At 46.4% G+C, this 27239-nt stretch overlaps 4 protein-coding genes across 5 annotated transcripts; 1 reads left to right on the top strand and 3 right to left on the bottom strand.

The window, feature by feature from the left end:
- Positions 1 to 14128: 14128 nt before the first annotated feature.
- LOC112901536 (60S ribosomal protein L19-1-like) lies at positions 14129 to 16850 on the bottom strand. Its single transcript, XM_025970467.1, has 5 exons — positions 16676 to 16850; positions 15354 to 15476; positions 14925 to 15238; positions 14497 to 14549; positions 14129 to 14405 (listed from the first exon to the last, which is right to left on the bottom strand). Exons 1-5 carry the CDS (start codon positions 16785 to 16787, stop codon positions 14381 to 14383), a joined length of 627 nt encoding a protein of 208 aa, XP_025826252.1. The 5' UTR covers positions 16788 to 16850; the 3' UTR covers positions 14129 to 14380.
- Positions 16851 to 17108: 258 nt separating this feature from the next.
- Positions 17109 to 20282, top strand: LOC112900321 (peptidyl-tRNA hydrolase 2, mitochondrial-like). The gene is made up of 7 exons (XM_025969137.1): positions 17109 to 17623; positions 17733 to 17791; positions 18913 to 18972; positions 19097 to 19166; positions 19591 to 19660; positions 19759 to 19785; positions 19870 to 20282. Exons 1-7 carry the CDS (start codon positions 17237 to 17239, stop codon positions 19917 to 19919), a joined length of 723 nt encoding a protein of 240 aa, XP_025824922.1. The 5' UTR covers positions 17109 to 17236; the 3' UTR covers positions 19920 to 20282.
- Positions 20283 to 20498: 216 nt separating this feature from the next.
- LOC112900319 (endonuclease 2-like) lies at positions 20499 to 22433 on the bottom strand. Its single transcript, XM_025969133.1, has 8 exons — positions 22221 to 22433; positions 21958 to 22129; positions 21765 to 21857; positions 21537 to 21682; positions 21340 to 21432; positions 21166 to 21233; positions 20995 to 21068; positions 20499 to 20904 (listed from the first exon to the last, which is right to left on the bottom strand). Exons 1-8 carry the CDS (start codon positions 22353 to 22355, stop codon positions 20786 to 20788), a joined length of 900 nt encoding a protein of 299 aa, XP_025824918.1. The 5' UTR covers positions 22356 to 22433; the 3' UTR covers positions 20499 to 20785.
- Positions 22434 to 24082: 1649 nt separating this feature from the next.
- LOC112900320 (endonuclease 2-like) lies at positions 24083 to 26633 on the bottom strand. 2 transcript variants are annotated; one of them, XM_025969135.1, is made up of 8 exons: positions 26446 to 26633; positions 26176 to 26347; positions 25360 to 25452; positions 25113 to 25252; positions 24932 to 25024; positions 24779 to 24846; positions 24627 to 24697; positions 24083 to 24506 (listed from the first exon to the last, which is right to left on the bottom strand). In XM_025969135.1, exons 1-8 carry the CDS (start codon positions 26554 to 26556, stop codon positions 24388 to 24390), a joined length of 867 nt encoding a protein of 288 aa, XP_025824920.1. In that variant the 5' UTR covers positions 26557 to 26633; the 3' UTR covers positions 24083 to 24387. The 2 variants fall into 2 exon arrangements, with proteins under 2 accessions (XP_025824920.1, XP_025824921.1); XM_025969136.1 differs by lacking the exons at positions 26176 to 26347; positions 26446 to 26633 and adding an exon at positions 25532 to 26026.
- Positions 26634 to 27239: the final 606 nt, after the last annotated feature.

The raw sequence follows: 27239 nt of genomic DNA, 5'->3' as shown, positions 1-27239 counted from the left end.
ATAAAGGTCAAAGTTCATATATTTAGATGTGATTTGGGGGCTCCCCCCTACATCCATGCCTGCTGTGGGGTGCCTGAACACTGTGTCAAAATAACAATACGTGATGCATGTGACAGTTCAGAGCATAATAGGATCTGCCTGTTGCAATGGGGTGCAGCACTGCTGCACACAGGTGCAGCACTGCCGCACTCATATGCATCAGTCAGATCAACAAGAAGATTTCTCAGCAAGACATATATGAGAGATAATATCTCTAGCATAAATATGAAGTACGCTGCAGCACACAAACACATGCATGTCCTTATCCGATACAAATAGAGTCATATAGGTAGTAATATTACACAAATAGAGTTTTTGATCGTCTCTCAAACTCCACAACCTAACATTTGCTCTCATCGGATCTGACATGAAACGCAGCTGCAGCAGGACACGGCATCAAAAGAAAAGAAAAGTTTGACCCCTCTAATTTTTCCCCCCTTTGGCATCAAGTACCAAAAAGAGAAGAGAATATAGAGGAATCACTCATCATCATCATAACTGAATGCTGTCCTGAGTCACTGCTCTACTCTGTCCCAGAAAGATCAGGCAACTCAAACTGAGGTGGGACAGGAGCAGGTGGAAATGGTGCAAGCCCAGCACGCTCTCTGGTCCTTTGAGTGACTCTCTGAGCTCCATCCTTGTGTCATAGGCTGTCTGAGAAGCATAAGAGCAATGTCCAAAGATAGCTTTCATCCAGGCCTTGACAGTGCTACTCAGTCCTCTGCCACTGCTCCTAGAGCGAGACCTAGAGTGAGAACTCTCGGGAATGTCCTCACGACCCCTGGAGGTGCCACCAACTGTCTCTGTGGCTGCTGCATAAGACTGGGTCTTCTCAATATTATAGACGGTGTGGAAACCATCCTTAGGAAATATATAACCAGAGACCCCTCTCAATCATGAACATAAGATAGGGAGCATAGGGCAGACTCCTCCTAGCATCATCCATAGCATAAGCTAGCTGCACCCAAATGAACCTACCAACATTGAATTTCTCACCATCAGGAAAACGAGCAAGCAAGTTCCTCACAAAACCACAAATATCTGAAGCTGCTCCATCCTTAGATCAATGGTGTTCCTCAGAAGGTTGTTCATGACATAATAGTAGCTTTTCAGACCACTTCTCTTGCCATCTGCCTGGTTGGGGTCTCTCCAACAATGGCTAATATCACTGACCCTGAAAGGATTATCCTGGTGAATCCTGGAGTAAGTCCTGTGCATCTGCCCAAAACCAAGAATCTGACAGAAAGTGATAAAGCTAACACGGTAGTGTCTACCATCAGTCATCCAGTGGATCTCATCTGAATCTCTGTTCCAAAAGTATGTGGAATGAAACTGAGCAAGGATTTCCACATTCCAATTATACCTAAAACCCATGATGTTAGTCAACTCATATTTCTCACAAGTGTCAATTGCAGCATTGAACTCGGGCTCATTTTTATCTCTCATAGCTGCCCAGTCAATATAGTGCATCTTGCAAATCTTACTCTTCTTACAGTCGAAGATGACAGAAGCATAGAAGTTGGAATGGAACCCATCCCAAATCTATGGTCAACAACTAGACTCTTTGGATTTGTGTAAGTATTGATCTCTCTAGCATCTGCCACTTCCTTGAATTTTCTGTAATAGCTTTCAAAACGGTGATTTGCTGCATTCTTTGGAGCTGTGAGGTTAAACTCTTCTGTCCTTAAGACCATGTATCCAATGTTAGCATTTGCAAGATGAAGAGGAGTGCCTTGATCACCTTCAGGAGGGATGGTGTACCCAATCTGCTGCTGCAATTCCTCCTGATGCATGTCCTGCCTGTGAGTCTCTCTGTCAACTGACTCTCGAGGGGCTGCACTGCTGCTGGATCCCCTCCCCCTGCCTCTGCGAGCAAGCTGCTTTCTAATTGGCTTTCTCTTGCCTCTCTGATCATCACCATGCTCCATCTTTTCTTTATCAAAATCTCTGAATCACAGTCTAAAAAATTATGATATTTGCTCATGAATTTGAGAGAATAAACATGGGAAATAAAGACTTGACTTTGTAGAGAGTAAATCCAATCTATTTGGTTATCAATGATGTGGATGAAAGAGGGGTAAATTGCTGTTTGAATCAACACAGAACATTGATGTTCTGCCTTGGGCAGCACTGCCGCCCTCCCCCTTTTTTTTTCCAAATCATGGAACACCAAATTGATTCAATTTAAACCATCAAAATCAATTCTAAATACCCCACATTGCATCTAGAAACAGAAATCCAAGAGCAAAAACATCTCATTGCATAGATCAGACACAAACAGATTTGGTTAGGGTTTCACCTTGACTGCCCGCGTGGAATGGAGAGGAAAGGAGAGAAGGGGTCCGGCCAGGAACCCTAGCCCTTGGGTGCTGTCGAGCAGGAGGACACCCAGGGGCGGCGCAGCACTGCTGTGGCAGGGGCGCGCGGCGGCCGTCACCCCGTGTGCGCGCGAGAGGGAGAGAGAGAGCGCACGGTCACGGGCGACGGGGAAAAGAGAGAGAAAGGAGAAGAGTTACTGCGGGCCAGAGTAGATAGGGAAGAATAAAAACCGGGCTCCCACAGAGAAAAAGAGTCACGGGCGAATTTTTAAAGAAAACCGTAAGTGCGGCACTGCCGCACTAGGAGCGGCACTGCCGCACCTGCCCAGTGTGACCAGTTTTAGCTACCATCTAGGTGACTCTTCCTATCTTAGATATGGACCTATATTTTCCAAATTTCATGACCAGAAACAAATAATCAATACAAGATATGGTCAGAAACTTTGGAGCTAGTTTTGCAATTAGTTTTGAAACCCAATATGATGTTTTATTTTAAAATTCTTTTCCTACACATGCTAGTTGATCACTCAAAAGGTGTGCAGGAGTTCAAACCACGTTACGAGAATCAAGTATATTTAGCTCACTGCGCAAAGCACAAAACCTTGACTCATCAAGAGGTTTAGTGAAGATATCGGCTAGTTGTTTTTCGGTGCTCACATGGCGAATTTCGATATCTCCTTTAAGTTCGTGGTCTCTCAAGAAGTGATGACGGATGTCAATGTGTTTGGTGCGAGAGTGTGCTACAGGATTGTTTGCAAGTTTGATAGCACTTTCATTGTCACACAAGAGTGGGATTTTTGAGTATTGACATCCGAAATCCTTTAAGGTTTGCCTCATCCAAAGTAGTTGAGCACAGCATGCACCGGCTGCAACATACTCGGCCTCGGCAGTGGAAAGGGCTACACAATTTTGCTTCTTAGAGCTCCAAGACACTAGGGACCGTCCAAGGAATTGACAAGTCCCCGAAGTGCTTTTTCTATCTACTTTGCAACCGGCGTAATCGGAATCCGAATACCCAAGTAGATTGAACTTAGAGCCCTTGGGATACCACAAGCCAAGGTTAGGAGTGTGCACTAAATATCTCAAGATTCTCTTAACGGCCATTAAATGACACTCTTTCGGGTTAGCTTGAAATCTAGCACACATGCACACACTAAGCATAATATCGGGCCTAGATGCACAAAGATAAAGTAGAGAACCTATCATGGAACGATATACCTTGGTCTCCACGGGTGCTCCTTCTTCATCAAGATCAAGATGTCCATTGCTTGGCATGGGAGTTTTGATTGGCTTTGCATTCACCATGTCAAATTTCTTTAACATATCTTGGGTGTACTTGGTTTGGCATATGAATGTCCCTTCCTTCATTTGCTTGATTTGAAATCCAAGTAAAAACTTGAGTTCACCCATCATGGACATCTCAAATCTCTTTGTCATGGTCCTACTAAACTCTTCAACATACACATGATTAGTACTACCAAATATTATGTTATCGACATATATTTGGCACACAAATAAATCATTACCAACTTTATGTGTAAAGAGTGTAGGATCGGCTTTGCCTATTTCAAAGCCTTGTTTGAGTAAGAAATCCTTAAGGCATTCATACCATGTTCTTGGAGCTTGCTTAAGCCCATAGAGCGCCTTATGGAGCTTGAAGACGTGGTCGGGGAACTTGGGATCTTCAAATCCTGGTGGCTGCCTCACATATACCAATTCTTGAATTGGACCATTGAGAAATGCACTTTTGACATCCATTTGGTATAACTTGAAGTCATGATGAGCAGCAAAGGCTAAGAGTATCCGGATTGATTCAAGCCTTGCCACCGGTGCATATGTTTCGTCAAAGTCCAAGCCCTCAACTTGAGTGAAGCCTTGAGCTACCAATCTTGCCTTGTTCCTTGTCACCACGCCATTCTCATCTTGCTTGTTGCGGAAAACCCACTTGGTGCCGATGATGTTGGTCTTGGGTCTTTCCACCAAGCTCCACACTTGATTTCTCTCAAAGTTGTTGAGCTCTTCTTGCATTGCCAAAACCCAATCTGGATCCTTTAGAGCATCTTCAATCTTGGTTGGTTCCTTGGGTGACACAAAAGAGTAGTGTTGGCAGAAACTTGCCAAATATGATCTTGTTGTTACTCCCCTTCGGATGCTTCCAATGATGTTGTCAATAGGGTGATCCCGTTGAATGATTTGGCGTAGTTTAGGATGCTCAACATCTTCTTCTTCTTCTTCTTCTTCTTCTTCACCTTTAGCTTCTTCTACTTCAAATATGGGATCAAGATTGACCCCCTGAATTGGTGGTGCAGGAGTTGGTGAAGCTGTTGCCGAGGCAGAGGGAGCAGCACTGCCGCTCCTAAGTGCGGCACTGCCGCTCTGCTGATTTCCAGCAGGAGTGTGCTGCACTTGGTCATCGAGTACGTCAGCGGAATCTTGTGCAGCAACAGCTTGTGGATCCTCCTCGTCTGTGGCCTGAACTTCTTGTGGCCTAATATCGCCGATGGCCAATTGCTTGATTGCCTCACATGGTGGATCCTCCTTTCCTACAACACTTGAATCAACTTGCTCTACTTGAGAGCCGTTAGATTCATCAAATGTCACATCTATTGTGACTTCAACTCTACCCAAGGTTTTGTTGAAGACACGATAGGCATGCTCATTTGATCCATAACCAAGAAGAATGCCTTCATCAACTTTAGGTGCAAATTTAGAGGTTCGGGGCCTTTTGTTTAGAATGAAACATTTGCACCCAAACACCCTAAAGTATGATACCTTTGGTTTGTTACCGGTGAGAAGTTCATATGAAGTCTTCTTAAGTTTCTTGTGTAAGTAGAGGCGGTTGATGGCATGACAAGCGGTGTTGACGGCTTCACACCAAAAGATATCCGACACCTTGTACTCATTAAGCATTGTCCTTGCCATGTCAATGAGTGTCCTATTCTTCCTCTCTACTACACCATTTTGTTGAGGGGTGTATGGGGTTGAAAACTCATGCTTAATGCCCTCATCATCAAGAAACTCTTCAACTTGGGTGTTTCTAAATTCGGTCCCATTGTCGCTTCTCACTTTCTTGATTGGGAGACCAAATTCCTTTTGTGCCCTTCTTGTAAATGTCTTCACCTTGTCTTGTACCTGGCACTTATCAAAGACAAAGAATACCCAAGTGAAACGGGAATAATCATCAACAATAACTAATCCATATTTGTTACCCCCAATGCTAAGGTAGGCAACCGGTCCAAAGAGATCCATATGAATCAACTCCAAAGGTTGAGTGGTGGTCATGATGCTCTTTGGTGGGTGACGTACGCCTACTTGCTTTCCGGCTTGGCAAGCGCTACAAATCCTGTCTTTGTCAAAATCAACATTGGTTAGTCCAAGAATGTGGTCGTTTTTTTGTAGTTTGGCCAAGTTCCTCATCCCAACATGAGCTAGTCGGCGATGCCATAACCAACCCACGCTAGATTTTGCCACTAAACAGGTCTCAAGCGTAGGCTCACTTTTGTTGAAATCAACTAAGTAGAGCTTGTTCTTGAGGCGGCCTGTGAAGACAATAGAGGAATCCTCCCTACTAAAGACTTCCACACCCTTATCCGTAAAGAGACAATTGAAGCCTTTCTCACAAAGTTGTGAAACCGACAACAAATTGTAACTCAACGAATCAACATGTAAAACATCAGAAATTGAATGCTCAAGTGTAATAGCAACTTTACCAAGACCAATCACATCCCCCTTTGAGTTATCACCAAAAATAATATTCTCACTAGAATCTGTAGTTGGGGAATATGATGAGAACATACTCCTTTCTCCGGTCATATGATTTGTACATCCGCTGTCAAGCACCCAACTTGATCCACCGGAGGAGTATGCCTACAAAACAGATTTAGTTCCTTGATTTAGGTCCCCAAATATTTTTGGGGCCTTGCATATTAGTAACAAGAATCTTAGGAACCCAAATAGAGGTGTTAATATAAACATTTCTGTCCTTGCCAACATATTTGGCATACACCTCCCCCTTGCTGTTTTTCTTCAGCACAAAGCATGAACTCAAGCTTTGTCTATATGCATGAGCCTTCGGTTGATAAGAATATCTGTTTGGGGTGGCCCAGATGGTATTCTTCGACTTCTGGGGCTCATTCTTCACTTTGTAGATCTGCTTCTTGGGCTTATCATGAGCAAAGGAAGAGTAGGTGACCTTCCCCTTTCTTGGGCTTGTGACACTGCTGCGCTTGACAGGCTGTGCTGCTCGGGTTGGCTTTTGTGTCAACCACTGTGCAGGTCTATCTGTACCTATCTTTCCTTTGCTGATGAACTGAACACACTCAAAACCATTGATCACTTTGCGACCATTGGTTTTGTTACCCTTTTTATGACCAAGTCCATTTTTAATGTGAGGTAATCTTCCATCCTTGTACTTTGGTCTTTTTTGTTCATCTTTACCACTTTTATTCAGCATAGCATTGAGCCTTGTAATCTCCTTTCTCATGGCCTCCATGTTTGCAAGGTTAGTGGAATAAACATTCAAATCAACATTATGACATTTTCCACAATCTTGACTAGTGGAGGGAGTAGAGGTGTCCTTTGCTTTAGAAGGATGTGAGGTGCTCTCCCAAAGAAGGTTGTATTGCATCTCAAGGTCCTTATGCTTTTCATCTAAGACACAATACTTGTCATTGAGTGCAATATTTGCCTTCTTTGTGAGAGCATGTTCTCTTTGCTCATTAGCCAAAGCTTTGCGCAAAGAGGACACCTCACTTCTCTCTAATGCAAGAGCTTCCTTGCAAGCAATGTACAGCTTTTCTTGTGCTAAGAGATCATCATCTCTAGCTTCTAGCTCAGCTTGAACACTCTCTAAATCCTCCAAAGTTTTAGTGATGAAGATTTTAGTTGAAGGGTCTAGTTTTCTAGTTATCTCATTTAGTTCCTCATCACTAGAGACATCATCTTCACTAGAGCTATCACTAAGTTCACTAGAGATATCACAAAGAGATGGTGAGGGAGGAGATGTGGCTTTCAGTTTTACCTTCTCACCCTTTGCCATAAGACAAATGTGAGAGGAGTGGTAGTCATCATCATCGGACATGTTGTTGAAGAGTCTTGGTGTAGAGTATGGCTTTTGGATGGCTACGGTTGCAATCTTCACATCCTCTTCACTTGACTCCTTACTCGAATCCCATTCATGCCCAATGTGTGCCTCTCCCATAGGCTTCTTCTTTCTCTTATAAACTTGTTTGTGCTCATGCTTGCCTTCATGATTGTCCTTCTTGTAGTTGTTGTTTTTCTTCTCATAAGGACAATTTGCTATGAAGTGCTCGGTGCTGCCACAATTATAGCAAGTCCGTTTCTTCTTGTTTGGGAACATTCTTTGCACAAGCTTGTACCCATTTGATTTCAGCCCTTTGTGATACTTCTTGATGAATAGTGCCATATCATCTATCTTCTTGAAATCTGCCCCATGGTCTTCTTCTTCGCTTGAGGAGGAAGTTGGATCATCATTTTGTTGCATTTCCTTCTCTTTCTTGGGCTGAGAAGTAGAAGTTTGCTTGCTGCCCTTTGCCTTGCTTGAACAGCCTTGTTTGCTTGATTTGTTGGCCTTGAGAGCTACATCTTTGATTTTCATGCCATCCAACCTTGCTTGCAGCTCACCAAGCTTTCTTCTCTCATTTGCTTCTTCTCTTTGCATATCAAATGTCAAAAGTCTTCCAAGCACATCATTGGGAGTGAAGTGCTCAAACTTCTTCTTGTCTCTAATCAAGGTGACTACAGTCTCATTTCTCGGTGAGTAAGCTTCTAACATAATCTTCACTACCTTGTGGTCATCAAGCTCATCACCACCATAGCCTCTAATCTTGCCCACCAAAATCATCAACCTATCAAACATCTCTTGTGGTCCTTCTCCATCAACAATGACAAACCGGTTGAGCTTGGCCATCAACAAATCAATCTTTGCTTTTCTCACTTTATCAACACCTTCATGTGCTAGATGCAAAGTGTCCCAAATCTGTTTTGCAACATCAACATTCATCACTCTATTGTACTCATTTCCATCCAAGGCGCTAAGAAGAATGCTTGTGGCTTGGCCGTTGAGATGGACAGCAGCTAGCTCATCATTTGTGGGAGCTTCGGGATCCTCCGGTCCTTCAAAACCACTGCACACAATTTCCCAAAGACCGGGGTGAAGGCCAATAAGATAGGCTCTCATTAAGTGCTTCCACTTGGCAAAGTTGGTCCCATCAAAATGAGGCAACTTGCCCGCGGGTACATTAATGAAAGACTTCTTATCGCGGTTAGTGAAATAAGAAGAATAATTGAAGGATACAGCGGAGTATTTATTCTTGTTGCTGCTGCTCTCATCCTTCTTCTTCTTCTCACCCTTCTTGCTGTCCTTAGAGACATGGTATGATACATCATCATCACCATCATCCGAACTAGATGATAGTTCACTTGATGATGCTTCATACACCTTCTTGACCCTTTCTTCTCTTCTCTTGGCTCTTTCTTCTCTTGTGATTCTTCTAACTTCCTTGCGGCTCAGCTTCTCTTGAAGCTTCTTTTCTTGCTCACGCTCCTCTCTTTTCTTGAGCTTTGCTTCTCTTCTTTCTTTTCTTTCTTTTCTTCTCGTAGCATCAGTGGTGTTTCCTTCAGGAGCATCCTTGAGAGTGGTGTTGCTGGCTGTAGATAGTGACAACTCACTACTACTACCAACATCCTCCATGCGAACTTCTTTTCCCTTGCCACCGATCTTCCTCGAACCTCCACCGGTCTCCATACTTCACGCGGTGAAGCGTATACGAAGCAACGCGGCTCTGATACCACTTGTAGGATCACTGGACCAGTAAAGAGGCCTAGAGGGGGGGTGAATAGGCCTGCAAAAACTCAACTCCAAATTCTTGTTAGAGGAGAGTGCGGCACTGCCGTGCCGAGTGTGGCACTGCCGTGCTCAGACAGAACACAAATTACAGAATTCAAAAACTGCTGAACCAAAAGTAGATCGAGTTAATTTCTAGGCTTCCTGCAGGTGTCAGCAACACATATATGGAACTAGAACAGGGAACACCGCAGTAGATAAATAGATCGGCCTCAAACCTTGAACAAGAACGAAACTAACCAATAAAGTAAATCAGCACGCGAGACAAGGATTTATCCCGTGGTTCGGCGTCGCCACAAAGGCTGGCCTAAGTCCACGTTGTTGAGGCTGCCACAAAAGGCTTGGGCTTCACCACAAAGGTCGGCCCTTCCTCGTTCTCAAGTCAAGAGGGTGAACTCTTGAGATGAGGGGTGATTTTACTAGCTGCAAGAGAATGTTACAGACCTTCCAAGGCTGCCACACGAAGGGGCAAGCTCAAGGGCAACGCCTAGCCGGCTAGGAGCAAGCTCCAAGAGTAATAAACCCTAGATCCGCCGGCCAAACGTGAACCAAATGCTCTTTTGAGTGGGGGAATCAGTAGATCCGCTCTCCAATCGAAGTTTGCTGCCTTTTCCCTCAAGATTTGGTGGTGGGATGTGGAGATCCGCTTGAGGGGAGAGTTGGGAGCAATGGAGGAGAGAGAGAGAAGCACTGGTTCTGTCTTCTGCGAATATGAACGTTGGGAAGCACTATTTTGAGGTCTGTAACCGTTGGGGAATTTATACCCCTCTGGTCCCAGCGGTACATTAAGTGCAGCACTGCCGCACCAAGGCGCGGCACTGCCGCACCCATCAAAACAACTCTGCTGGATGTGAAATTTTGCTGGCTGTTTTGGTTGAGTACGAAGATGTGGTTTTCAGGATTTGAGCATTTGGTTCAACAGTTGGACAGTTGATCTTGGATCCCTCTTTATAGTACGGCTTTCCTTAAACTCAATATTCAAAATATAAAATAAATTAAGCCTTCATGAGTCAAGATAGCCATCATATCAATTTGGGGAATCCTCCAACCTGTACATCATCCTCTTTTTAAATTTCCTGCATATCATCTCGATGAATCTCATTAGTTCCCTAATTAGGTGGTCATCAACACCAAAACCCACAAAGAGCTTGATTGCACTTACACTCCTTCCTCCATTGTTGCGGCGTGAGTCAAGATGCCAGACCAAGTCTAGAAACGGTGGAGAGGACGAAGCACAAGAGAACAGGAGGAGGATCTCCGATCCAAGGCGATCCGATCGGTAAATCACGTGGGCGAGGCCGAACGCCGAAGTCAGCGAGGCGATCCGATCGGTGGCAGTACCTTGGTGCCTTCTGTTCCAACACCACGCCGCCGCATCTACTAAAATCACGGAACCTACCCTGCGTAGCCTGCGTCGTTTCCTTCGGGACGGGTGTGCGAGCCAGCTGGAGAACAACCGAGCCGCAAGAGAAACAGGAGCCTGGACGCGGCTTCTGTTGGTGGGCCTGCACATATCGATTGTGAGGGGCTCCAATATGGTGGCTCTGGATCGGGACTCCACAGAATTTTTTCCGGTTTTGGATCCTGAGCGCGTCATTCCAGCTATCGGCGATGGGACGGGAGCACGCGTTCGATTCCCGGCCTCCATCCCTCTCCCTCTGATGCCAACGCGCGTGGACGCCGGAGCAGCAACTTTGCCGCCCTGCCACCGCAGCACCACCCCCCGGAAGGCCCAATCTCGTCCCACAAAGCCGGCCGCTCACAGAAAACCAGCGCGGCGGACCGGGGACCCGTATCCGTGGCTCCATTGGAAGCTAGCGCCGGATGTGCCCGGCCGCGCGCTTGTCTTTTGGTGGGGATTGTTGGAATTGTGGCCTACACGTGGCTGGTGATTGGGTGGTTCAATTCCATATAGGAAGCTAAGGTGGTGTAGTAGAAGTGGCATGTGGGACTTTAGTCCCACATTGCTCACTTAGGTGGACATACACCAACATATATGTGGGGCTTTGTGAACCTCTACACATGTGAGATAAAGGGATGAAGGATGTTATGCTATGAACACACACAAGCCACGCGCGCGCAGTACGCGTTATTATCGCGTGACGCGTGACTTGCGACGATGCGCGATCACGTCGTGTTATACTAGCAGTTTAATTTTACCTTTTATTTTTTTGGTCAATTTCTACCACGCCTAGACTGCCACGTCAACCGGGAGTAGTGGGCGCACGTTCCGTGCGTGGGCTCCAGTCGATTGCCGTAGAGAGGTCCCAGGGGGCGGTTCCTGGGATTTAGATAGATCGAATCTGAGAGGCAGCGGACCCCCTCTGTATATGGGAGACGTCCTGTATACGGAGAGGTGACTGGTGACTCGCATCTGACTCTCTCTCTTTCTCTGCGCCGGCGATCTGAGGACCTGTACGGGTGCCGGCGAATCAGGTTTCTGGGAAGTGCGCTCGTACGTCCGCTCGCGTCCTTCCTCTTCATCGATGGTTTCTTCGCTGCATCAGCGCGGGATACACTGTAAGTTAATCCAGTGTTCCTGCAATTCTTTTATGATGATCTTGTGGCTAGATCATGTCTATTTATGTTAGATGTATAGTTTTACACGAATTCATTCTGATCTGTGTAGTACTAGGGCTATTTATGTTAACCGCTAGTAAATGTATGTTCTCTCGTATGCTGCTCTGGTTGTACAAATTAATCTTAAACCCTGTTAATTTTCTAACAGGTCCTTCACCGTGGGAGCGGAGGAACTTTGGAGGGAGCGGGTGTGGGTGCATCGGCGTTCGTCCCTTGCACCTGCACCGGCGGGAAGCTGCTGCGGCCGACGGCGAGCAAGGATAAGGAAGCAGGGCGGGGCTTGTAAAACACTAGGGTATTCTCCTTAGAAGATGTACAAAGTTAGGGTGTTTCGTGTAAAATATCGGATCACGATTATTAATCGCGAACCAAACTAGATGTGTTTTTGTAAATACGCAAATAACTTAGGATCCATATGTAAATAGATTTTAGATGGATGATGCCGGGGGGGTTTTATAAAAAATCGCCGAAACCAGTGTGTTAACTGCAAAACATCAAGGCCAGCGAGATGGTGGCCCGCTGCCGCCGCCAGCCGTCGGCGCGTCGCGATGGATCTCGCGGCTCCATCCCTTAGCTGGGACCCGACGGACGCGTGGGCGCCGCTGCCTCCCTCGCATCTCGCCGAGTCGCCGTCTTCGACGGGAGCCGCCATGGCACCTGACAAGCAACTGCCAGCAGCCAAGAGGAGCAAAACAAGCTGTCTGGTCCATCAATGGCTTCAGCATACGAGGAGCCTGTGCTTCGACTCTTGTCAAGGTCAGAAGAAGGCCTCAAGCTTGAGCTCAACGCTGGTCAATCCAACGTGTGACACTGACTGGGTTTAGTTAATTCATGGCGGAGAACCCAGAAGGCCAGCACCGCAGCTGAGCCAGGTAGATGACTTGGGTGCTGCTGATCATGTCGCCTTGTCCAGCTTGAATGTGAATTGTCATAGATTAAGACATCGTTTAGAAACATAATAAGCTCGCCAGTCGCCAACTCACATTGTTTAGAGCATTCGAGAAAAGACTCACATTGTTTAGAAGCAGAGTAATCCCCTCCCTTCCTCTGCTCTTATCTAATTTCAGTTCCAAGAAAGCAGGATATCGTTTTCTGGCAAACTAATTTTTAATGCTATCTTCTTTCATGTTGAGCTTTATGTCAGCTGTTTGCTTCCAACATGGAAGTTAAGGAATTGCAATCCTTTTTCCTGAATCTTTTGTAATTGATCACCTCGATGGTGGGGCAGTTATCAGGTGCTCTACCTCAGATGTTGCATTATAACTGCTCTAATATTCGACTGTATGGGAAGGGGGGCAGTGTGAGGAAACACTCCCTGCTCTTGTGTTCCGGTTCTTCTTATTCTTCTTTGTTTTTTTTTAAAAGACATAGCATTTAAGGAGAAGCATGCTGGTCCTTACATAGGTCTGATGATTACATAAATAACTAGCTAGAGACTCGAATCTCTGAAACAAGAAAATCGACACGCCAAACTAAAACGACTCGGTAGCGTCGCAGGTCCACCTCTTATCTAATGAAATTGAAGACCTGCAAAGGTGAAGCCTGTTTGCCCTTGAAAATCCTTGGATTCCTCTCCTTCCATAAGTTTCATATCGTGTACATTAGCCATGCTGCAATGTTTATTCTCTGCATCTTTGCAAGTGATTGCAAAGACTCTTTCCACCAGCCTTCAATGACCACATTTGCACAAGGCGCTTCCACTGATCCATTAGTCAGTCCATTGCCTCATGATGAGCCCATAAGCACTGTACGTTCTGTGCATATGGTTGTGTAGGCACCGCCCGTGTAAATGGTCCAAATGAGGACATCTTCCTTCAATTTTGCACTTTTTGCCTGTTTCAGCGGATATTGCATTACCGTTGTATCTACCTTTGATATTTCCATCAAGCGCATCACAGAATGCACAAGATTAGTATCATGGAAAACCTTATAAAAGCTGTCATATCAGTGCAAATTTATAGCTCCTCTGGGTGTGGGTGACTAGTGCAAATTGACTAGCATAAAAGCAGACAACCAGCAGCTGGGAGGTCATCAGCGTTAGAATGCTGCTGCAAAATCTAGCTTAGCCCACTATCAAGCCAAAATGCTGAAAAATGCGACAAACTGTGAAACGCATCCTGCATGGGTAACACTAACATAGGGGACGAAAACCCAAGAGAGATTGAATCCCTGGTATATAAGCATCGACAATTCGCTGGGACAAACCCTGATGCGTCAAAGATATTAGCAAATTACTACACAGACAAACAAAACCACAAGATAAATGACAGCTCGGGTAATGACATCAGCGGAACCCAGCAAGGGAGTTAACCAGTGGAATCACAGATCAACACGCAAAACCACAATAACCTATATCAAACTAGGTTTCATGAAAGCATAACCAGATTCTGTGATAATTTGTTCCAAAGAAACTCTTCATAATCAAGTCTACTACATCATCCAACGCAACAAACAAGATATGATATTCGAGATATCGAGTCATGACACAGCTTGGATATATAACAGCAAAACAGCTCAGAGGCGCTCCAAAATTAGGCTAGTCCTGATACCAGAAAGCTAAAGCTTTTGGATCAATCCTTCACTTCTTGGCCTTCTTCGGTGCCCTGTGATATCGAGAAATGTCCAAAAGAACATGTCAACGGAACATGATATATCCAATCAACGAACTAGCATGTGCAAGGCCAGAACACTTACGCTGCAGCCGGCGCTGGAGCTGCGGCTGCTGGTGCTGCAGGTTCCCTGGGGCCCTATACAAGGACGAAACATACATTTCAACAAGGAATATAAACAAAAGTAAAATACATAAGATATATGAAAATATCTAAGCCTTTCAGGAAAGAAACATGTACCTAAAAATAAACAATTCAGAACAAACAGCAAGTCAAAACATATTGCCAAACTGATACATTCAAACCCATGTCTCAAATTGCCAAACAGAAGAAAAATTAATAAATTTTAAGATTGTCTCATCATTGGATCAAGAAACAACTATAGGGCAGCTAAAATTTCATAGTGCAGTTGGTCACAGGGCACAACAACCATTCCAGCACCGTATACAAGTCAGCAGGTCCACAGAATTTCAGATATAAATGCAGGTTTGAATCAAGAAGACATTATCTTACCTGGGCCAACCTCTCCTCCCTCCTGGCAATCTTCCTTTCACGGCTTGCCTTGCTCTTGGCACGCTTGGCCTCAAACTGATCAGAGAGTGTCTTCTCCCTGGCCTTCTCAGCCTTGGACTTGTGGATACTCTCCATGAGTACCCTCTTGTTCTTGAACATGTTACCCTTCACCTTCATGTACATGTCATGGTACATGTGCTTGTCAATTTTCTTGGCTTCACGGTACTTGCGCAGCAGGCGCCTAAGAACGCGCATTCGGCGCATCCAGAGGATCTTGGTGGGGAGCCTAGCCTCCCTGGTACCCCTGCGCTTACCTGTAGAGAGAGAGATATGATTACATTTACAGGGCATCAAAAATAAAAATATGAAATGCAAGCTATGCATACACAGAACTCAGAAAATGAGTAAATAACTATAGCATAAACATACCATATCCAGAGTGACGTCCCTTCTGCTTGGCCTCATGTGCCCTCCTTGCACGGGACCTGGAGTGGATCTTCTGAGGCTTCTTGATGATGAAACCATCCTTGACCAACTTCCGTATGTTCTGGCCTGCAGGTTTCATATTAAAATATTAGTGATTTTTGTGTCCTTTCAGAGGTTAGAATATAGAGTATAACAAAAAAAACAAGCAACTCCAATAGCATGAGTATCATTTGAATGTTTCATGCAAAAGAGAAGTCTGTTTGTTGCCAGCAAGGACTACATCTTTGGTAGGGCGGTGTAGACCAACATAGTAATCCAATACTAAAGTAGCCATACCTAAATCATATTATAATAACACTGGCATTCTCACAAAAAGTAGAATATACGACATTAAATGAATGTCATAAACCTTACTAGTTATTTTAGTAAAGAATGGGTGTAAATGGGTGAAGAACCCTATCCGAACACAATTAATAATACTATAACTGGATCAATTACAACCTAAGGGTGAGACAAATATATAGACACATAAGAAAGATCTTAAAACCATTCCCATATCAACTTTTGAGCACCAAGCAAAAGCTTTGTAACCTGATAATTGTTTCTATGAAGCAGGTATTACAAGTACTAATATACCTAATTTCCAAGTACTACCTTAAATTCGTTTATGCATTAATAAACAACATTATTGAATCAGTACCAAGACGAGTGCCATCCCAATAAAGAAATCAGCAAAATTGAAGTCCATGCAGCTGTCTAACATCCATCTAAATCACTAGTTCGCCCCAATGGACATCACATACGCAGAGGGGCAGAACTAGCACGGGGGATCCAGGATTCCAAGCTTGTCAGCGCCACGGCCGCCACTACTTGCCCGCAGCTAACTCGTCAACGTCAAGTCCGAGCCACGCTGCCCCCATGACCGTGAGGCCGTAAAAACGAGACGCAACGACAACGGTCTCCCCGGCCTAAAAAATTGGAGAGTTCCATCTACCCCGTGAACTAATACCACTTTAATCTTCTTCCCAAACTGCTGCGCCCCGACGAACGGATCGGAAGCAGTAATCAGCGCCGTGGCACAGGTCGCATCTCCAATTCCGACGGTGTGGTGTTCACGCCGCCATAACTAGGTAGCGGGGCCGGCCTAGCTTTCCCCATTGGTCGGTCCGCCACTAACCTATCCCGACCCGCCGCAGCGCCCCAGATCAATACCGCAACCCCGCACGGTGCTACACCAAACAGCTGAGCGATATCAACGAGCAACGCGGCGCGAGTAGGGTACCAAGCGGGAGCCGGAGGAGAAAGGAAGCAGAGCGGGGCCTTACGGGAGTTGGCCATGGAGATCTCGCTGACTTCATTGGGGTCGAGCCAGACCTTGCCCTTGCCGCACTTGAGGACGCTCGCCGCGAGGCGCTTCTGGAGTTTGAGAGACACCATCTTCGGCGCCGATGGTCTCCCTGCCGGGTGGTTGTGTGGTGGCGCAAGGGGCTAGGGAAATGCGGCGGCTGCAAGCGCAGGCTTATATACCACCCCGAGGAGGATTAGGGTTTCTCTGGAAAGCTCTCTACTGGGCTAAACGCGAGGCTTGCTCTTGTATCGGCCCAGCTCAGTGGCAACTGGCAAGCAGGCCCAAATAGGGCTCAAACCTTCGCCTTCGGATTCCGCCTGGCCCAAACCAAAGGAAACTCCTCTAGGCCGACGCCAATGCAGCCTGTGCTGCATGTGCCGGGTGCCACCCACTGATCAAGCGGACCCACAGGTCAGAATCGACTTGCTTCCCCAAACCAAACCCAGTCCCCAAACCCCAGGTAGCGTAGTCTGATACCCACCCTACCAGCAACCACCACCAACGCCGCCGCTGCCGGTGACCGGCGACGGCGATCCCGATGGGCGCGTCGGCCTCCGTCCTCTCGCTCCCAACGGCCGCCGCGCTCCCCGCAGCCGCCACCGCCGTCGCCGGGGCCGCAGGCTGCTTCGCGCTGGGCTACCTCCTCGCCCTTACCCGCCACGCCGCGGCCGTCGGCCCCGAGGGCGGCTCCGATGACGACTCCGAGGACGACTCGGAAGAAGATGATGACGAAAACTCCGGCCGCAGCCGTGCCGCGAAGCGAGCGGCCGGTCAGAAGAGGACCGGGCTCCGGCTGCTCTTCTGGGCGCGGAACGTGGTGACCAAGTCCGACTCCGCCAGGGAGGCGGAGAGGGCCCAGGCTCAGGCTGCCGCCAGTCCCCTGGAGATCGAGAACCTCGCCGAGATTATAGAAGATTTCAAGATGGTACTGGAGACTTGGTTCATGATTCTACTAGTTTGATCTGTTGGATGGTACTCTAGTGGACGATGAGGGCAATAATGCCAAATTACGCTGGCTTTTGCTTTGATGGTAGGTGCTGGTCGTCAGGAATGATTTGAAGATGGGGAAGGGGAAAATCGCTGCACAATGCAGGTGAGACGTTCCTTCACTGTAGCGTCGTTTTGAGACAGGTATATACTGGGAGGAAGTGAACCGAGCTCGCTAGTCTCTAGTCACACAAAATGTTTGCTTAGTGTGCACTATGCGGTTTTCAAAGTTGTTTGATGGACGATAAGATCCATTGGACCAAAGCCTGATTGTCTTGTCTCTAGCACAGGTTATTTTTGAACCAATGATGGTTTGAGGTGCCGTTAGGGTCATGATGTGCTTTCAGGCATTTATGATGAACGAAACATTGTATTACTAATGAACAAACTGTGGAACCTGGACTGATAGTTTTGTCAGTACAGTGATTAGTAGAACAAAGAAATTGGTCATTTCATTGGCACATGGTGGCAATCTCCTTTTTCTTTCTATGCTGGCAGTTACTCACTATTTTGAATTAGACAATATCATTATGTACCTGTCATCTGGTTTGCTTATGGTGTCTACCATACACGAAAGTGCATAATGTTGTCTAGGATTATTCGTTCCATCAAAAGTCAGATAGATGGAGAAACTGGGGGTATGACCTGGACTCATATAGTCACTAACCATTCTGTAGTTTGTTTGGCTGAAACATGACAGTTTTGCAATTCTAGCTATCCCATCTGAGTCTCTCATCCAATACAATTTCATCAATTGCATGTCGATAGCAAAATCAGTGTTACCTTTTATCGTTGTTGCTTCACACGGCAGTACTTATGCGACATCCAAAGTTTTCTGCCTTCCACAAAGTGGAAATGAGCCAATATAATTTTTTTTAGTCAGTCGTCTTTAGCCAGACAGCCATTCAACTTCAGTTTCCATAGAGAATGCATCGTTAATATCAATGATGTGTTTCTCAATGTTTTTAATGAATTTTCACCATTTTCAATATTTGTGCCATTTTCACATGACATCCACTCTTTATTTTGGCCATGAAACATGTGGACATTTAGCTTTGATGAATTAAATTACCAGGCCACAAAATCGATGCTGATCTTTGCCTCCAGCACTTCATTCATAACCTTCAGCACTGAAAGAGTTAGCATAATCACATCTGCGTGTCTGTTATTTGTTTATTGAAGTTTGAGTATTGTTTAAGTATGTTGGCTTCCTCTCTGTTTTTGTAGCCATGCAACTCTTGGCCTGTTCAAAAAACTCCAACTGAGAGCACCAAAATCACTAAGAAGGTATTGCTCCGCAACAGCTTTTTATGTTGCTTGAAGATTCTTCCAAATGTTCAACTTCATATTCTACTAACATAGCAAAACAAATGCCAAATTTGCCTTACTCTCTACTTTTCATTTTTTGCAGGTGGGAACGGTGTGGGCAAGTTAAAGTGGTTGTGAAAATAGAGAGCGAGGAAGATATGCTTATTCTACAAGTAAATGTTCTTTCTTCTTGCATATTGACTATGTTGAAACTGCTTTTCCGAGATCCGAACATGATGAGATGCGCATGAGCGGAAAATAATACCTCATCCTGAAATAGTTTTATCATTTCTTGAATTGATGAATTTACTTTCTAAAAATGGAGCACTTGGTACTTGCATGGTGTGATGCTTTATCATTCTTTTAGAGAAATCTTTTGCTCCAATTTTTACCTAATTTAATGTGAAACTAAAAGCTTGCCTGGTAGTTCCCTGAAACGTGACAAGGATTTGGCTGATTGCTCTCTGTGGGGAACTCCCAACAGTTTTTGATAAAAAATAAATGAACTTGTCCGGATTTTTCTTTTGTTGTGTTTAACATATCACTTTTGTTCCTTACTCCAGAATGTCTAAATTTCCCCTTTTTGATTTGATGCAGGGGAGAGCAAAGTCTTTCAATCTGCCAACTCACATAACCATAGACGCTGGAAGAACACAGATTGCTCCAAGTGAGTTGTTCGAGTTTTAACTTATAATTTTGTCTTCTTTATCATTTTTTCCCCATCTAATTGAATTTTCCTTTTCTCTAAACTTAAACTTTCTGTAGATTCAAGAACAGTCATGGCTATTCTTGGTAAGTTGCATTCAATTCACGTTAGCATGTTCTTTATATTCGTACTGATGTTCTTTTGCTGGCCTTACTTTTCCAACTGGGCAGGGCCAGCAGATATGGTCGATGATGTCACTGGTGGTCTGAAGCTATTGTAAACTTCACCTTATCAGCATTCTCAAGCACCCAACATGGGTGTTAGGTGTGCATGAATTTACAATCTACATTGGACTCACGCTTCACTAATCTGCTGCTGAAGAATGAATCTCGACCTCATTGGTTGACTAAATCTTGTTGTCTGTGGATTTGTTCAAAAGGAGGTTGCTTCTTTTTTACTTGTATCGAGTGTCTTTGGAGCTCTGATTTCAGTTCTGTTTTGGTGTCGAGAACATATAGACCATTGTTTCTTCTGTAACATAGATCAAAAAAAAAAAGGCTCGGCTTGCCCCTTTCTTTGTTGATTTTTTACCGTGGTTGGGGACACAGTACTGAGTTACTTAACAGAAGACAACTTGATTGCTGCTGCGTGTGGGAAATCAAGAGTTAGTAAAGAAGAGTTATAAGTACAGATTATGTATTTCGCACCACTCATGACTTGCAACTATTAGTTCCACAGATTCTCGTGCGCAAATGTAAGGCTAATGTTGCTCTTGGCCATTGTTTGGGGGGAATGTCACTTTCACTTGGCAATGGCTAGACCTATGTTGCAGCCTGCAGCCTTGCCCTGAATCCACCAATGGAAGGAACGCAAGAAGTGTCAGTGATCAAGTTCAGGAAACGCTTTACAGTGAGTGACCGTACTAAATTTTGCACAAAATCTACATCGTACTCCACGGTACGCGCAAAGTGCGTCATAAATAAATTCCTTTGGTTTCCAAGGAAAGAAACTCCGACAAATTGAAAGTAAATCCGACAGAGCAGTGATGTGAATGGCTGAATTAACATTTTTCAGACAGGACGATCTTATTCTGATTGATCATGGCAACCATCTCCTTGCCCTTCTTCTCCCTTAATGCCTCCGGGTTCAACTGCTGTGCGGCTTGCTGCTCTCACCGAAGATCCTGTTGAGTATTGCAGCGAGCCTCACCCCTCCTTGCGCGATTCTCTTCCGAACAACCGGCAGCGCAGAGAAGAAATAGTCGTCTGCATTTCCAATTTCCGATGAATCGCGTCACATACTCACATTTCTCTAGTAAGCTCACGAAATTATTTGATCTGGTCATCAGAGCCTACCTCCTAAGATGGAGCCCTGCTCAACACCCGCGTACGCCACGTCGCACGCCAGTTCTGCACTCTCCATAGCGTACCTGCATATGCTTTCAGCCGTTAGCCGCCTCTGAATATCATCAGGCTTACTTAATTCTAAACAAAGCTTGATCAACTTGTTGCAGATCACGAGCTCACTTGTCAGCACAAGTCTTTGTTCGGCTAGAGCATGCCTCCCACTCCCTCTCTTCTTCAGACCACGCCTCCTGCACGACAACAACTAGCTCGATCAGTCGCTAGTTCCCAGCACTGACATGGCGAAAGCTGAAGTGAAGCACGCTATGGAGTGCCGGAGAGCCCCTTTGTACTTACAGTGATGTTCTGCATAATGACCTGTGTCATGATGCTCAGGTCGTCGTTGTAGAAGTCCTTCATGGCTTTCTCGATGATGTCCAAATCCCATACCTGTCAAAACCATGCGAAAAGTGTTGGTTTGATTCTGGACGTGTCACGAAGATTTAAGCAGTTGAACGTAAGATCTGACGATTCTGCTTTTCGATTCAACGTACGCGATGGAGGTTGGTCGTCGTCGTGTTGTACCAGCGGACGATGATGGTGTTGCCGCCGAAGTCGACGGTGTTGCCGCAGTGGAGGGGCTGGTGGATGTCGCCGACGAAGTGCGCCAGGAACATCAGGCTTATGGTCAGATCAACCACTGGTGACAGTGTCAGAAGCAGTGTCAGCTTATACAATGCGCGTCAGAGTAGCTTTTACTGGATGATTATATTGAAGCTTACATGGAGCAGACGAGTTCATCAGGGCTGCGGTGTAGTTGTTGATTCCTCCAACTACACACATGTCCTTCTCTCCTTTCGTGTTGTGGCAATCCCCTGGCCAAAGATAGTACAAGAACCATCAGACCGCAACACGCCAGCAAGCTGAGGTTGTTTAGGATGCCGGCGATGATGGAGAGCCTAGGTAGCTTATTACTGTCGTAGAAGAACTGGCAGTCGCCCGGCGTGTCGGCGAAGTGCAGTGCGCCCGACCACGGGTACCGGCGCCGCTCGTCGTCGGCCCACGAGCACGTCGCCGCGAGCTCGCCGCCGGCCCACCCCGGCAGGAGGCTCGTCACCGCCGCCGAGGCCTCGATCGTCAGAAAGCTCTGCGCACGTACGCGCGCAGCAGTTCTCAGCTCATCAGAAATCCTATCGATCAGCCTCTCCAACAATTACCTGAAGCTTGTGTTCTGTTACCTCGGCGATCTTGCACACCATGTAGTGGCCCTCCTTGCGCCATGCGTGGGCGGCAGGAGCTCCCGCCGCCACCGCGACGAGGAGGACCTGAACAAGCCGCAATCCCATATTCCTGGCAGCTAGCCGTGCAGCCATCCCCCCTGTGGCACTCTCTCTGTTGCAATGAAGCTTTCAGATTCCTTCTCACCTCTCACTATACTCGACCACCTCGCTCTACTGCCTTTATACACGCTACAGGCAAACCGACGCCGTCTGCTGCTCCAGTGACAGGAGGATTCCCTCCCTCTTGCAAAATCCAAGATGCCATTGATGATGTACTAGTCCACACGCGACTCACGTCGCCAGCAGTGTTTGCACCAGCGACCCGCGACATGATCAGCAAAAAGATGGGCAAAACAAACCATGGCAGGTGCGCGGTGCGGCACTCGCTGTTTTGCTTTGCGTAGTGACTCCCTGGCGCGCGTGCCTTTATTGTGTCCACCAACCAACAAGGCACCCCGATGTGATTTTTTTTTCTGGTCTTGAGCTGCACGAGTGATCCGATCCGATTGCAGCATTCCTACTTAAACATTATTATCCATGCCGTTTGCATCGACCGGAACAGTAATGGGATTGCTAATTCTGCTTTGATAGGAGCCAACGAGTAATGAAGGAACAAAAGGGAGTATTTGGGAAGCTTTACCGACGGCAGGCATTTTTTTTCCCGAAAACATACCGGAGCATGTATTTCATTAATAAGAAGAGGAATAAAACAACGCGGCAACTCAAAAGCCACTCAACACAATATAATACTCAAATACAACACTAAAACACAAGCATAAGGATAACCAGTCATACAATTCAAAGACCACAAGCTTGAATAGCCACCAAGCGCGAAGTCCTATCCTTGCCGAGGGACGAGCCACCACCTAAGCTTGGTGCCGAGAGAGCGACCACCTTAACTTCATAATCAATGAAGCACGTTACCGCCACTGGAAAACCAAAATAGCTACGACCAAATGACCAACACCCAGCACACAAAGAGTAAAGACTGTTGAAACCAACCAGAGCACCCATGTCGATGGCAAGAAAAGCATGAAGAATTCCTTAAAGATGATGCCTGCACAAGTATACCAGCATCGCCTATTCGGACATCCAGACTTGGTTTTCACCTAAGGAAATAAGGTTAGGGTCATCACAATGCCTTCAACAAGGCAAACGGAATCCAAGGACGTTGCCATTGTATGCGTCAGCCCAAGCTGCGCAAGGCTTTTGCCTAAGACCCTCATGCGTCATCACGGCGCCAACTCGGGGCTCGCACCAATCAGCGCTTGTAGTATCTCCGGCCCTATCTCTGCCACTTGGGCCAGCTTTAGAAATATCAGTACCCAGTAAAGAAAATTGCTTACAAATATCAGTTATATAATATTATTATAGCTCGATAGCTCCTCCGGCAACTCGGGCGCCGCCGCGGCGCCCGCGTCCGTAGCGCCTAGCCCTTGGGCTGAGACGGTGAGGAAGCTATAGCCCATCGAGCCGGTGCCCGAGCGCGTACAACAGTGTCCATGTCCGGCGTCTGCTCTGGAACTGCTGAATGGACTGGGGACATCTGACGGTGATGGATGATTGACTCCGGCGAGGGTGTTGCTACCATTCCGGCAAAAGACAGCTACAGTTTGATCCGAAATGTGCAGAAAGAATCGTCACCAAGACAAGATCTTGCTGTGAATCTAGGCCTCCTCTGCAGTTCACCGAATTGTGTCGATTGAAAGGCTCTTGGCACTCAGCTTGTGTGCATGTAGGGTGGTATGGTAACTGGTATGATTTAACAATACACATCAGCATCTATGCATAACGGTGGGTAAAGTTTTATGTTCTCATACTATCGATCCATGCATCCACAAATTCTTCTATTCATTTCGTTACATTTCTTCTTACATCAAGCTGAAAGACACACAGATACAGGGATACACAGGTGAATACACCATCTACTGCACACTTACGCATTACGTACGAGTGCTTCATCAATTCTGTAACAAATCATGAGCTACTCTGACGAATAGAAAATACATCTAGTCATGGTCGTGATCTGATCACTAAAGTTACATTGTCAGACAAGATAATCTTATTCTAGTTCAGAATGCAGACCAATTCCTCCCCACCTTCAATTGTTTAATTTCTAATTGAATCAGCTGCTCTGTAGCTTGCTGTTCCCACGGAATAGCTTGTTGAGTATTGCAGCAAGCCTCACACCTCCTTGGGCAATCCTCTTCTGAACTACGGGCAGCGCAGCGAAGAAATAGTCATCTGCAGTTCAGTTTCAAGTGGATCACATATTCAGTTATCAACATCTCTTCTCTTCCGAATGGAGTTATAAGCAAATCATTAGCCTCACAAACTTAACTTCATGTAGTAATGAGAACCTACCTTCTAAGGTGGAGTCCTGTTCAACACCCTCGTACGCCTTGCAGGCCAGCTTTGCGCTCTCTTCAGCGTACCTGCATTATTTTGTTTTCATCAGTTAGTCTCTGAAGAGTGAAGACTTTGAGTTTTCTTCTGAAGCAGTATCACGAGCATACTTGTCGGCACAAGTCTTTGTCCGGCTACGGCACGTCTCCCACTGTTTCTCTTCGTTAGCCCACTCCTCCTGAACCACCAGAACCCAATCAAACACTGCTTCCCACCAGGGCTAACAAGGCAAAAGCTCAAGTGATGGATGCACTTGTACTTACAGTGATGTTCTGCTGGATGGCCTGTATCATGGTGCTTAGATCGTTGTCGTAGAAATCCTTCATGGCTGTCTCAATAACGTTCACATCCCACACCTGGAACAATACGAGTTGCTAGATGTCAGAACATGTAAACTGAAAGCAGTGGGTTGATGATACTCTGTTCGTCAAGAAGGTAGCGTACATGGTGAAGGTTGCTCTTCCTTCTGTACCAGTGGACGATGATGGTGTTGCCGCCGAGATCTTCGGTATGGCCACAGTGGAGGGGCTGATGGACGTCGCCGACGAAGTGCGCCAGGAACATCAAGCTCTCGGTCGGATCATCTGATGGAAGTGCAGGCAAAGGCAAAGGAGGTCAGGTGTGGCCTGAGACCAGCTCTTACGATGCGCATGGTAGCTATGGCAGCTCACATAGTATGATCGATGCTTACAAGGACTTGACGAGTCCTTCAGCGCGGCGGTGTAGTTGTTGATTGCTCCGACCACGCACATGTCCTTCTCTCCTTTCGTGTTGTGGCAGTCCCCTGCTCAAAAGTGCCAACCATAAGATAAGCTCTGAACTTCAGGTACAGACGTACAGTTTGTACTGGCATCTTCAGCTACCTTTGGTTCGTTCTTGTTTTCTATACTTAAGGGGGAAAAAGGTTTTAACTTGTAAAGTAGTACTACACGAGACCTGCATGCCTTCATTGCAACTTGCACAATAGGAGTTAATCATTACTGCTATCAATATCAAGCAAACATCTAGCAGGAGCAGGCAGGGAATTGGTTATGCCTGCCATATGTGGAGATGACCATGACGAGAGCCTAACTTGCTTGCCCAACCAAACAAGCAAGGAGACCTATGCATCGACGCATCCTCTCAAGATCGGCAGGCAGGTCGCAAACAAATTTAGCAGGCCGAATCATACTGGATACAGTATATTCCCTTGAGATCCTTCAAGTACGGGAACTTCTTCACCGGACGCCCTTTTCCGTCTGATCCCTGAATTCCAACGGCCCAACCACTTGGCAGACGCCGGTTGCTTCTGTAGCGAGTAAACGTACGCATGAGGCATGACAGCGACGTGCCGTCCAAAGCGATCGACCTCTAGCTATTCGCGTCAATGTTTTTCCTGAAGCAAAGTTGGGTCGCGGCTCGCGACATGGTAAACCAGAGACGATCTGATCTGATCGGACACTCTGAATTCTGAAACTGCAGCAAGATTGCATGGAACAATGTTGATCGGAGTCCGGGAGGGGCTTACTGGCGTAGTCGAACTTGCAGTCCCCCGGCGTGTCGGCGAAGTGCAGGGGGCTGGACCAGCGGTACCGGAACCGCTGCTGGTCCGCCCACGAGCACGTCTCCGCGAGGTCGCCGCCGGCCCACCCCGGCAGCAGGTTCTTCACCGCCGTCGAGGCCTGTTCCGTCAGAAAGCTCTGCAGAACAGCCGAGTCAGGTTACAAACCCAGCTTCCAAAACGAGGCTGATGACGAAGCAACCCAAGTGCTTGACTTGGGCCAGCTCGTTCAGGTACCTCGGCGATCTTGCACACCATGTAGTGGCCCTCCTTGCCCCATGCCTGAGCGGCAGGAGCCCTCGCCGCCACCGCGACGAGGAGGACGTGGAGGAGCAGGAGCGCACCCATCCTAGGCTTCGGCCTTGCTTGCTCGCCCTCTCTTTTCTCTTGTGTGTTCCTAAGGGAAGGTACTCTCCTGTTCTCACCTTAACTTTTGCCCTATTTATACACCGGCTAGCTGATGTGATCAGTGTTTATTTGCCTCCTCCTGATCCACAATGTTTTTTTATTAGCATGAACAACTTGAGCCTCTTGAGGACAAAATTAAATTTCGTGCAGGGACTCAACACATGTGACCGCACTGACCTTCGAGGAAAGAGTTTGAACCAGGTGAGCAATTGAGCATCAGTTTGTTAATCAATATGACACTGAGAGAGATAAGCATCTAGTCCTTGATCAATCACTATCCATTTCCTTAAACTTCCTCTGCAGAGCCCGGCGTTAGTTGTTCAGTGTTCATTCACATGGTAGGTAACCAAACGCCGACGCTGCTCCGGTGCGGTCATGATCGATCTGCTCCCTGCAATTTGAGAGGTGAGAGCCCTCGGCCGTGCCTCCATGTCCACCATCTGACGACGGCTCCCAACCACCGGTGTGGTTTCTTATTGGTGCACGACTGATCCAATTTCAGGGTTGATCTTTCTTCGTCGCATTGCTAGAACAGGCACGCATTGACTTTGAGTTCTTTAGAACGAATTTAGGAAGCATCGCTCTGATGGTATGAATAGGCATATTCGCACGCGAGCATCTTT

Source organism: Panicum hallii, chromosome 7 (genome assembly GCF_002211085.1).
Source record: "Panicum hallii strain FIL2 chromosome 7, PHallii_v3.1, whole genome shotgun sequence".
Classification (NCBI taxonomy): Eukaryota; Viridiplantae; Streptophyta; class Magnoliopsida; order Poales; family Poaceae; genus Panicum; species Panicum hallii.
Note: the sequence above shows the minus strand (reverse complement) of the source record. Positions and strands in the feature narration are given on the sequence as shown.

Coding starts and splice junctions, on each gene's coding strand:
- LOC112901536 (XM_025970467.1), bottom strand. CDS start 16,787: ATGGTGTCTCTCAAACTCCAGAAGCGCCTCGCGGCGAGCGTCCTCAAG. Junction 15,239..15,353: donor GGGACGTCACTCTGGATATG/GTATGTTTATGC, acceptor CTCTCTCTACAG/GTAAGCGCAGGGGTACCAGG. Junction 14,406..14,496: donor GCTCCAGCGCCGGCTGCAGC/GTAAGTGTTCTG, acceptor TCGATATCACAG/GGCACCGAAGAAGGCCAAGA.
- LOC112900321 (XM_025969137.1), top strand. CDS start 17,237: ATGGGCGCGTCGGCCTCCGTCCTCTCGCTCCCAACGGCCGCCGCGCTC. Junction 17,792..18,912: donor AAAATCGCTGCACAATGCAG/GTGAGACGTTCC, acceptor CTGTTTTTGTAG/CCATGCAACTCTTGGCCTGT. Junction 19,661..19,758: donor AAGAACACAGATTGCTCCAA/GTGAGTTGTTCG, acceptor AACTTTCTGTAG/ATTCAAGAACAGTCATGGCT.
- LOC112900319 (XM_025969133.1), bottom strand. CDS start 22,355: ATGGCTGCACGGCTAGCTGCCAGGAATATGGGATTGCGGCTTGTTCAG. Junction 22,130..22,220: donor TGGTGTGCAAGATCGCCGAG/GTAACAGAACAC, acceptor GTACGTGCGCAG/AGCTTTCTGACGATCGAGGC. Junction 21,234..21,339: donor TCATTATGCAGAACATCACT/GTAAGTACAAAG, acceptor GTTGTCGTGCAG/GAGGCGTGGTCTGAAGAAGA.
- LOC112900320 (XM_025969135.1), bottom strand. CDS start 26,556: ATGGGTGCGCTCCTGCTCCTCCACGTCCTCCTCGTCGCGGTGGCGGCG. Junction 26,348..26,445: donor TGGTGTGCAAGATCGCCGAG/GTACCTGAACGA, acceptor GCTGTTCTGCAG/AGCTTTCTGACGGAACAGGC. Junction 25,453..26,175: donor CTGCAAGTTCGACTACGCCA/GTAAGCCCCTCC, acceptor ACTTTTGAGCAG/GGGACTGCCACAACACGAAA.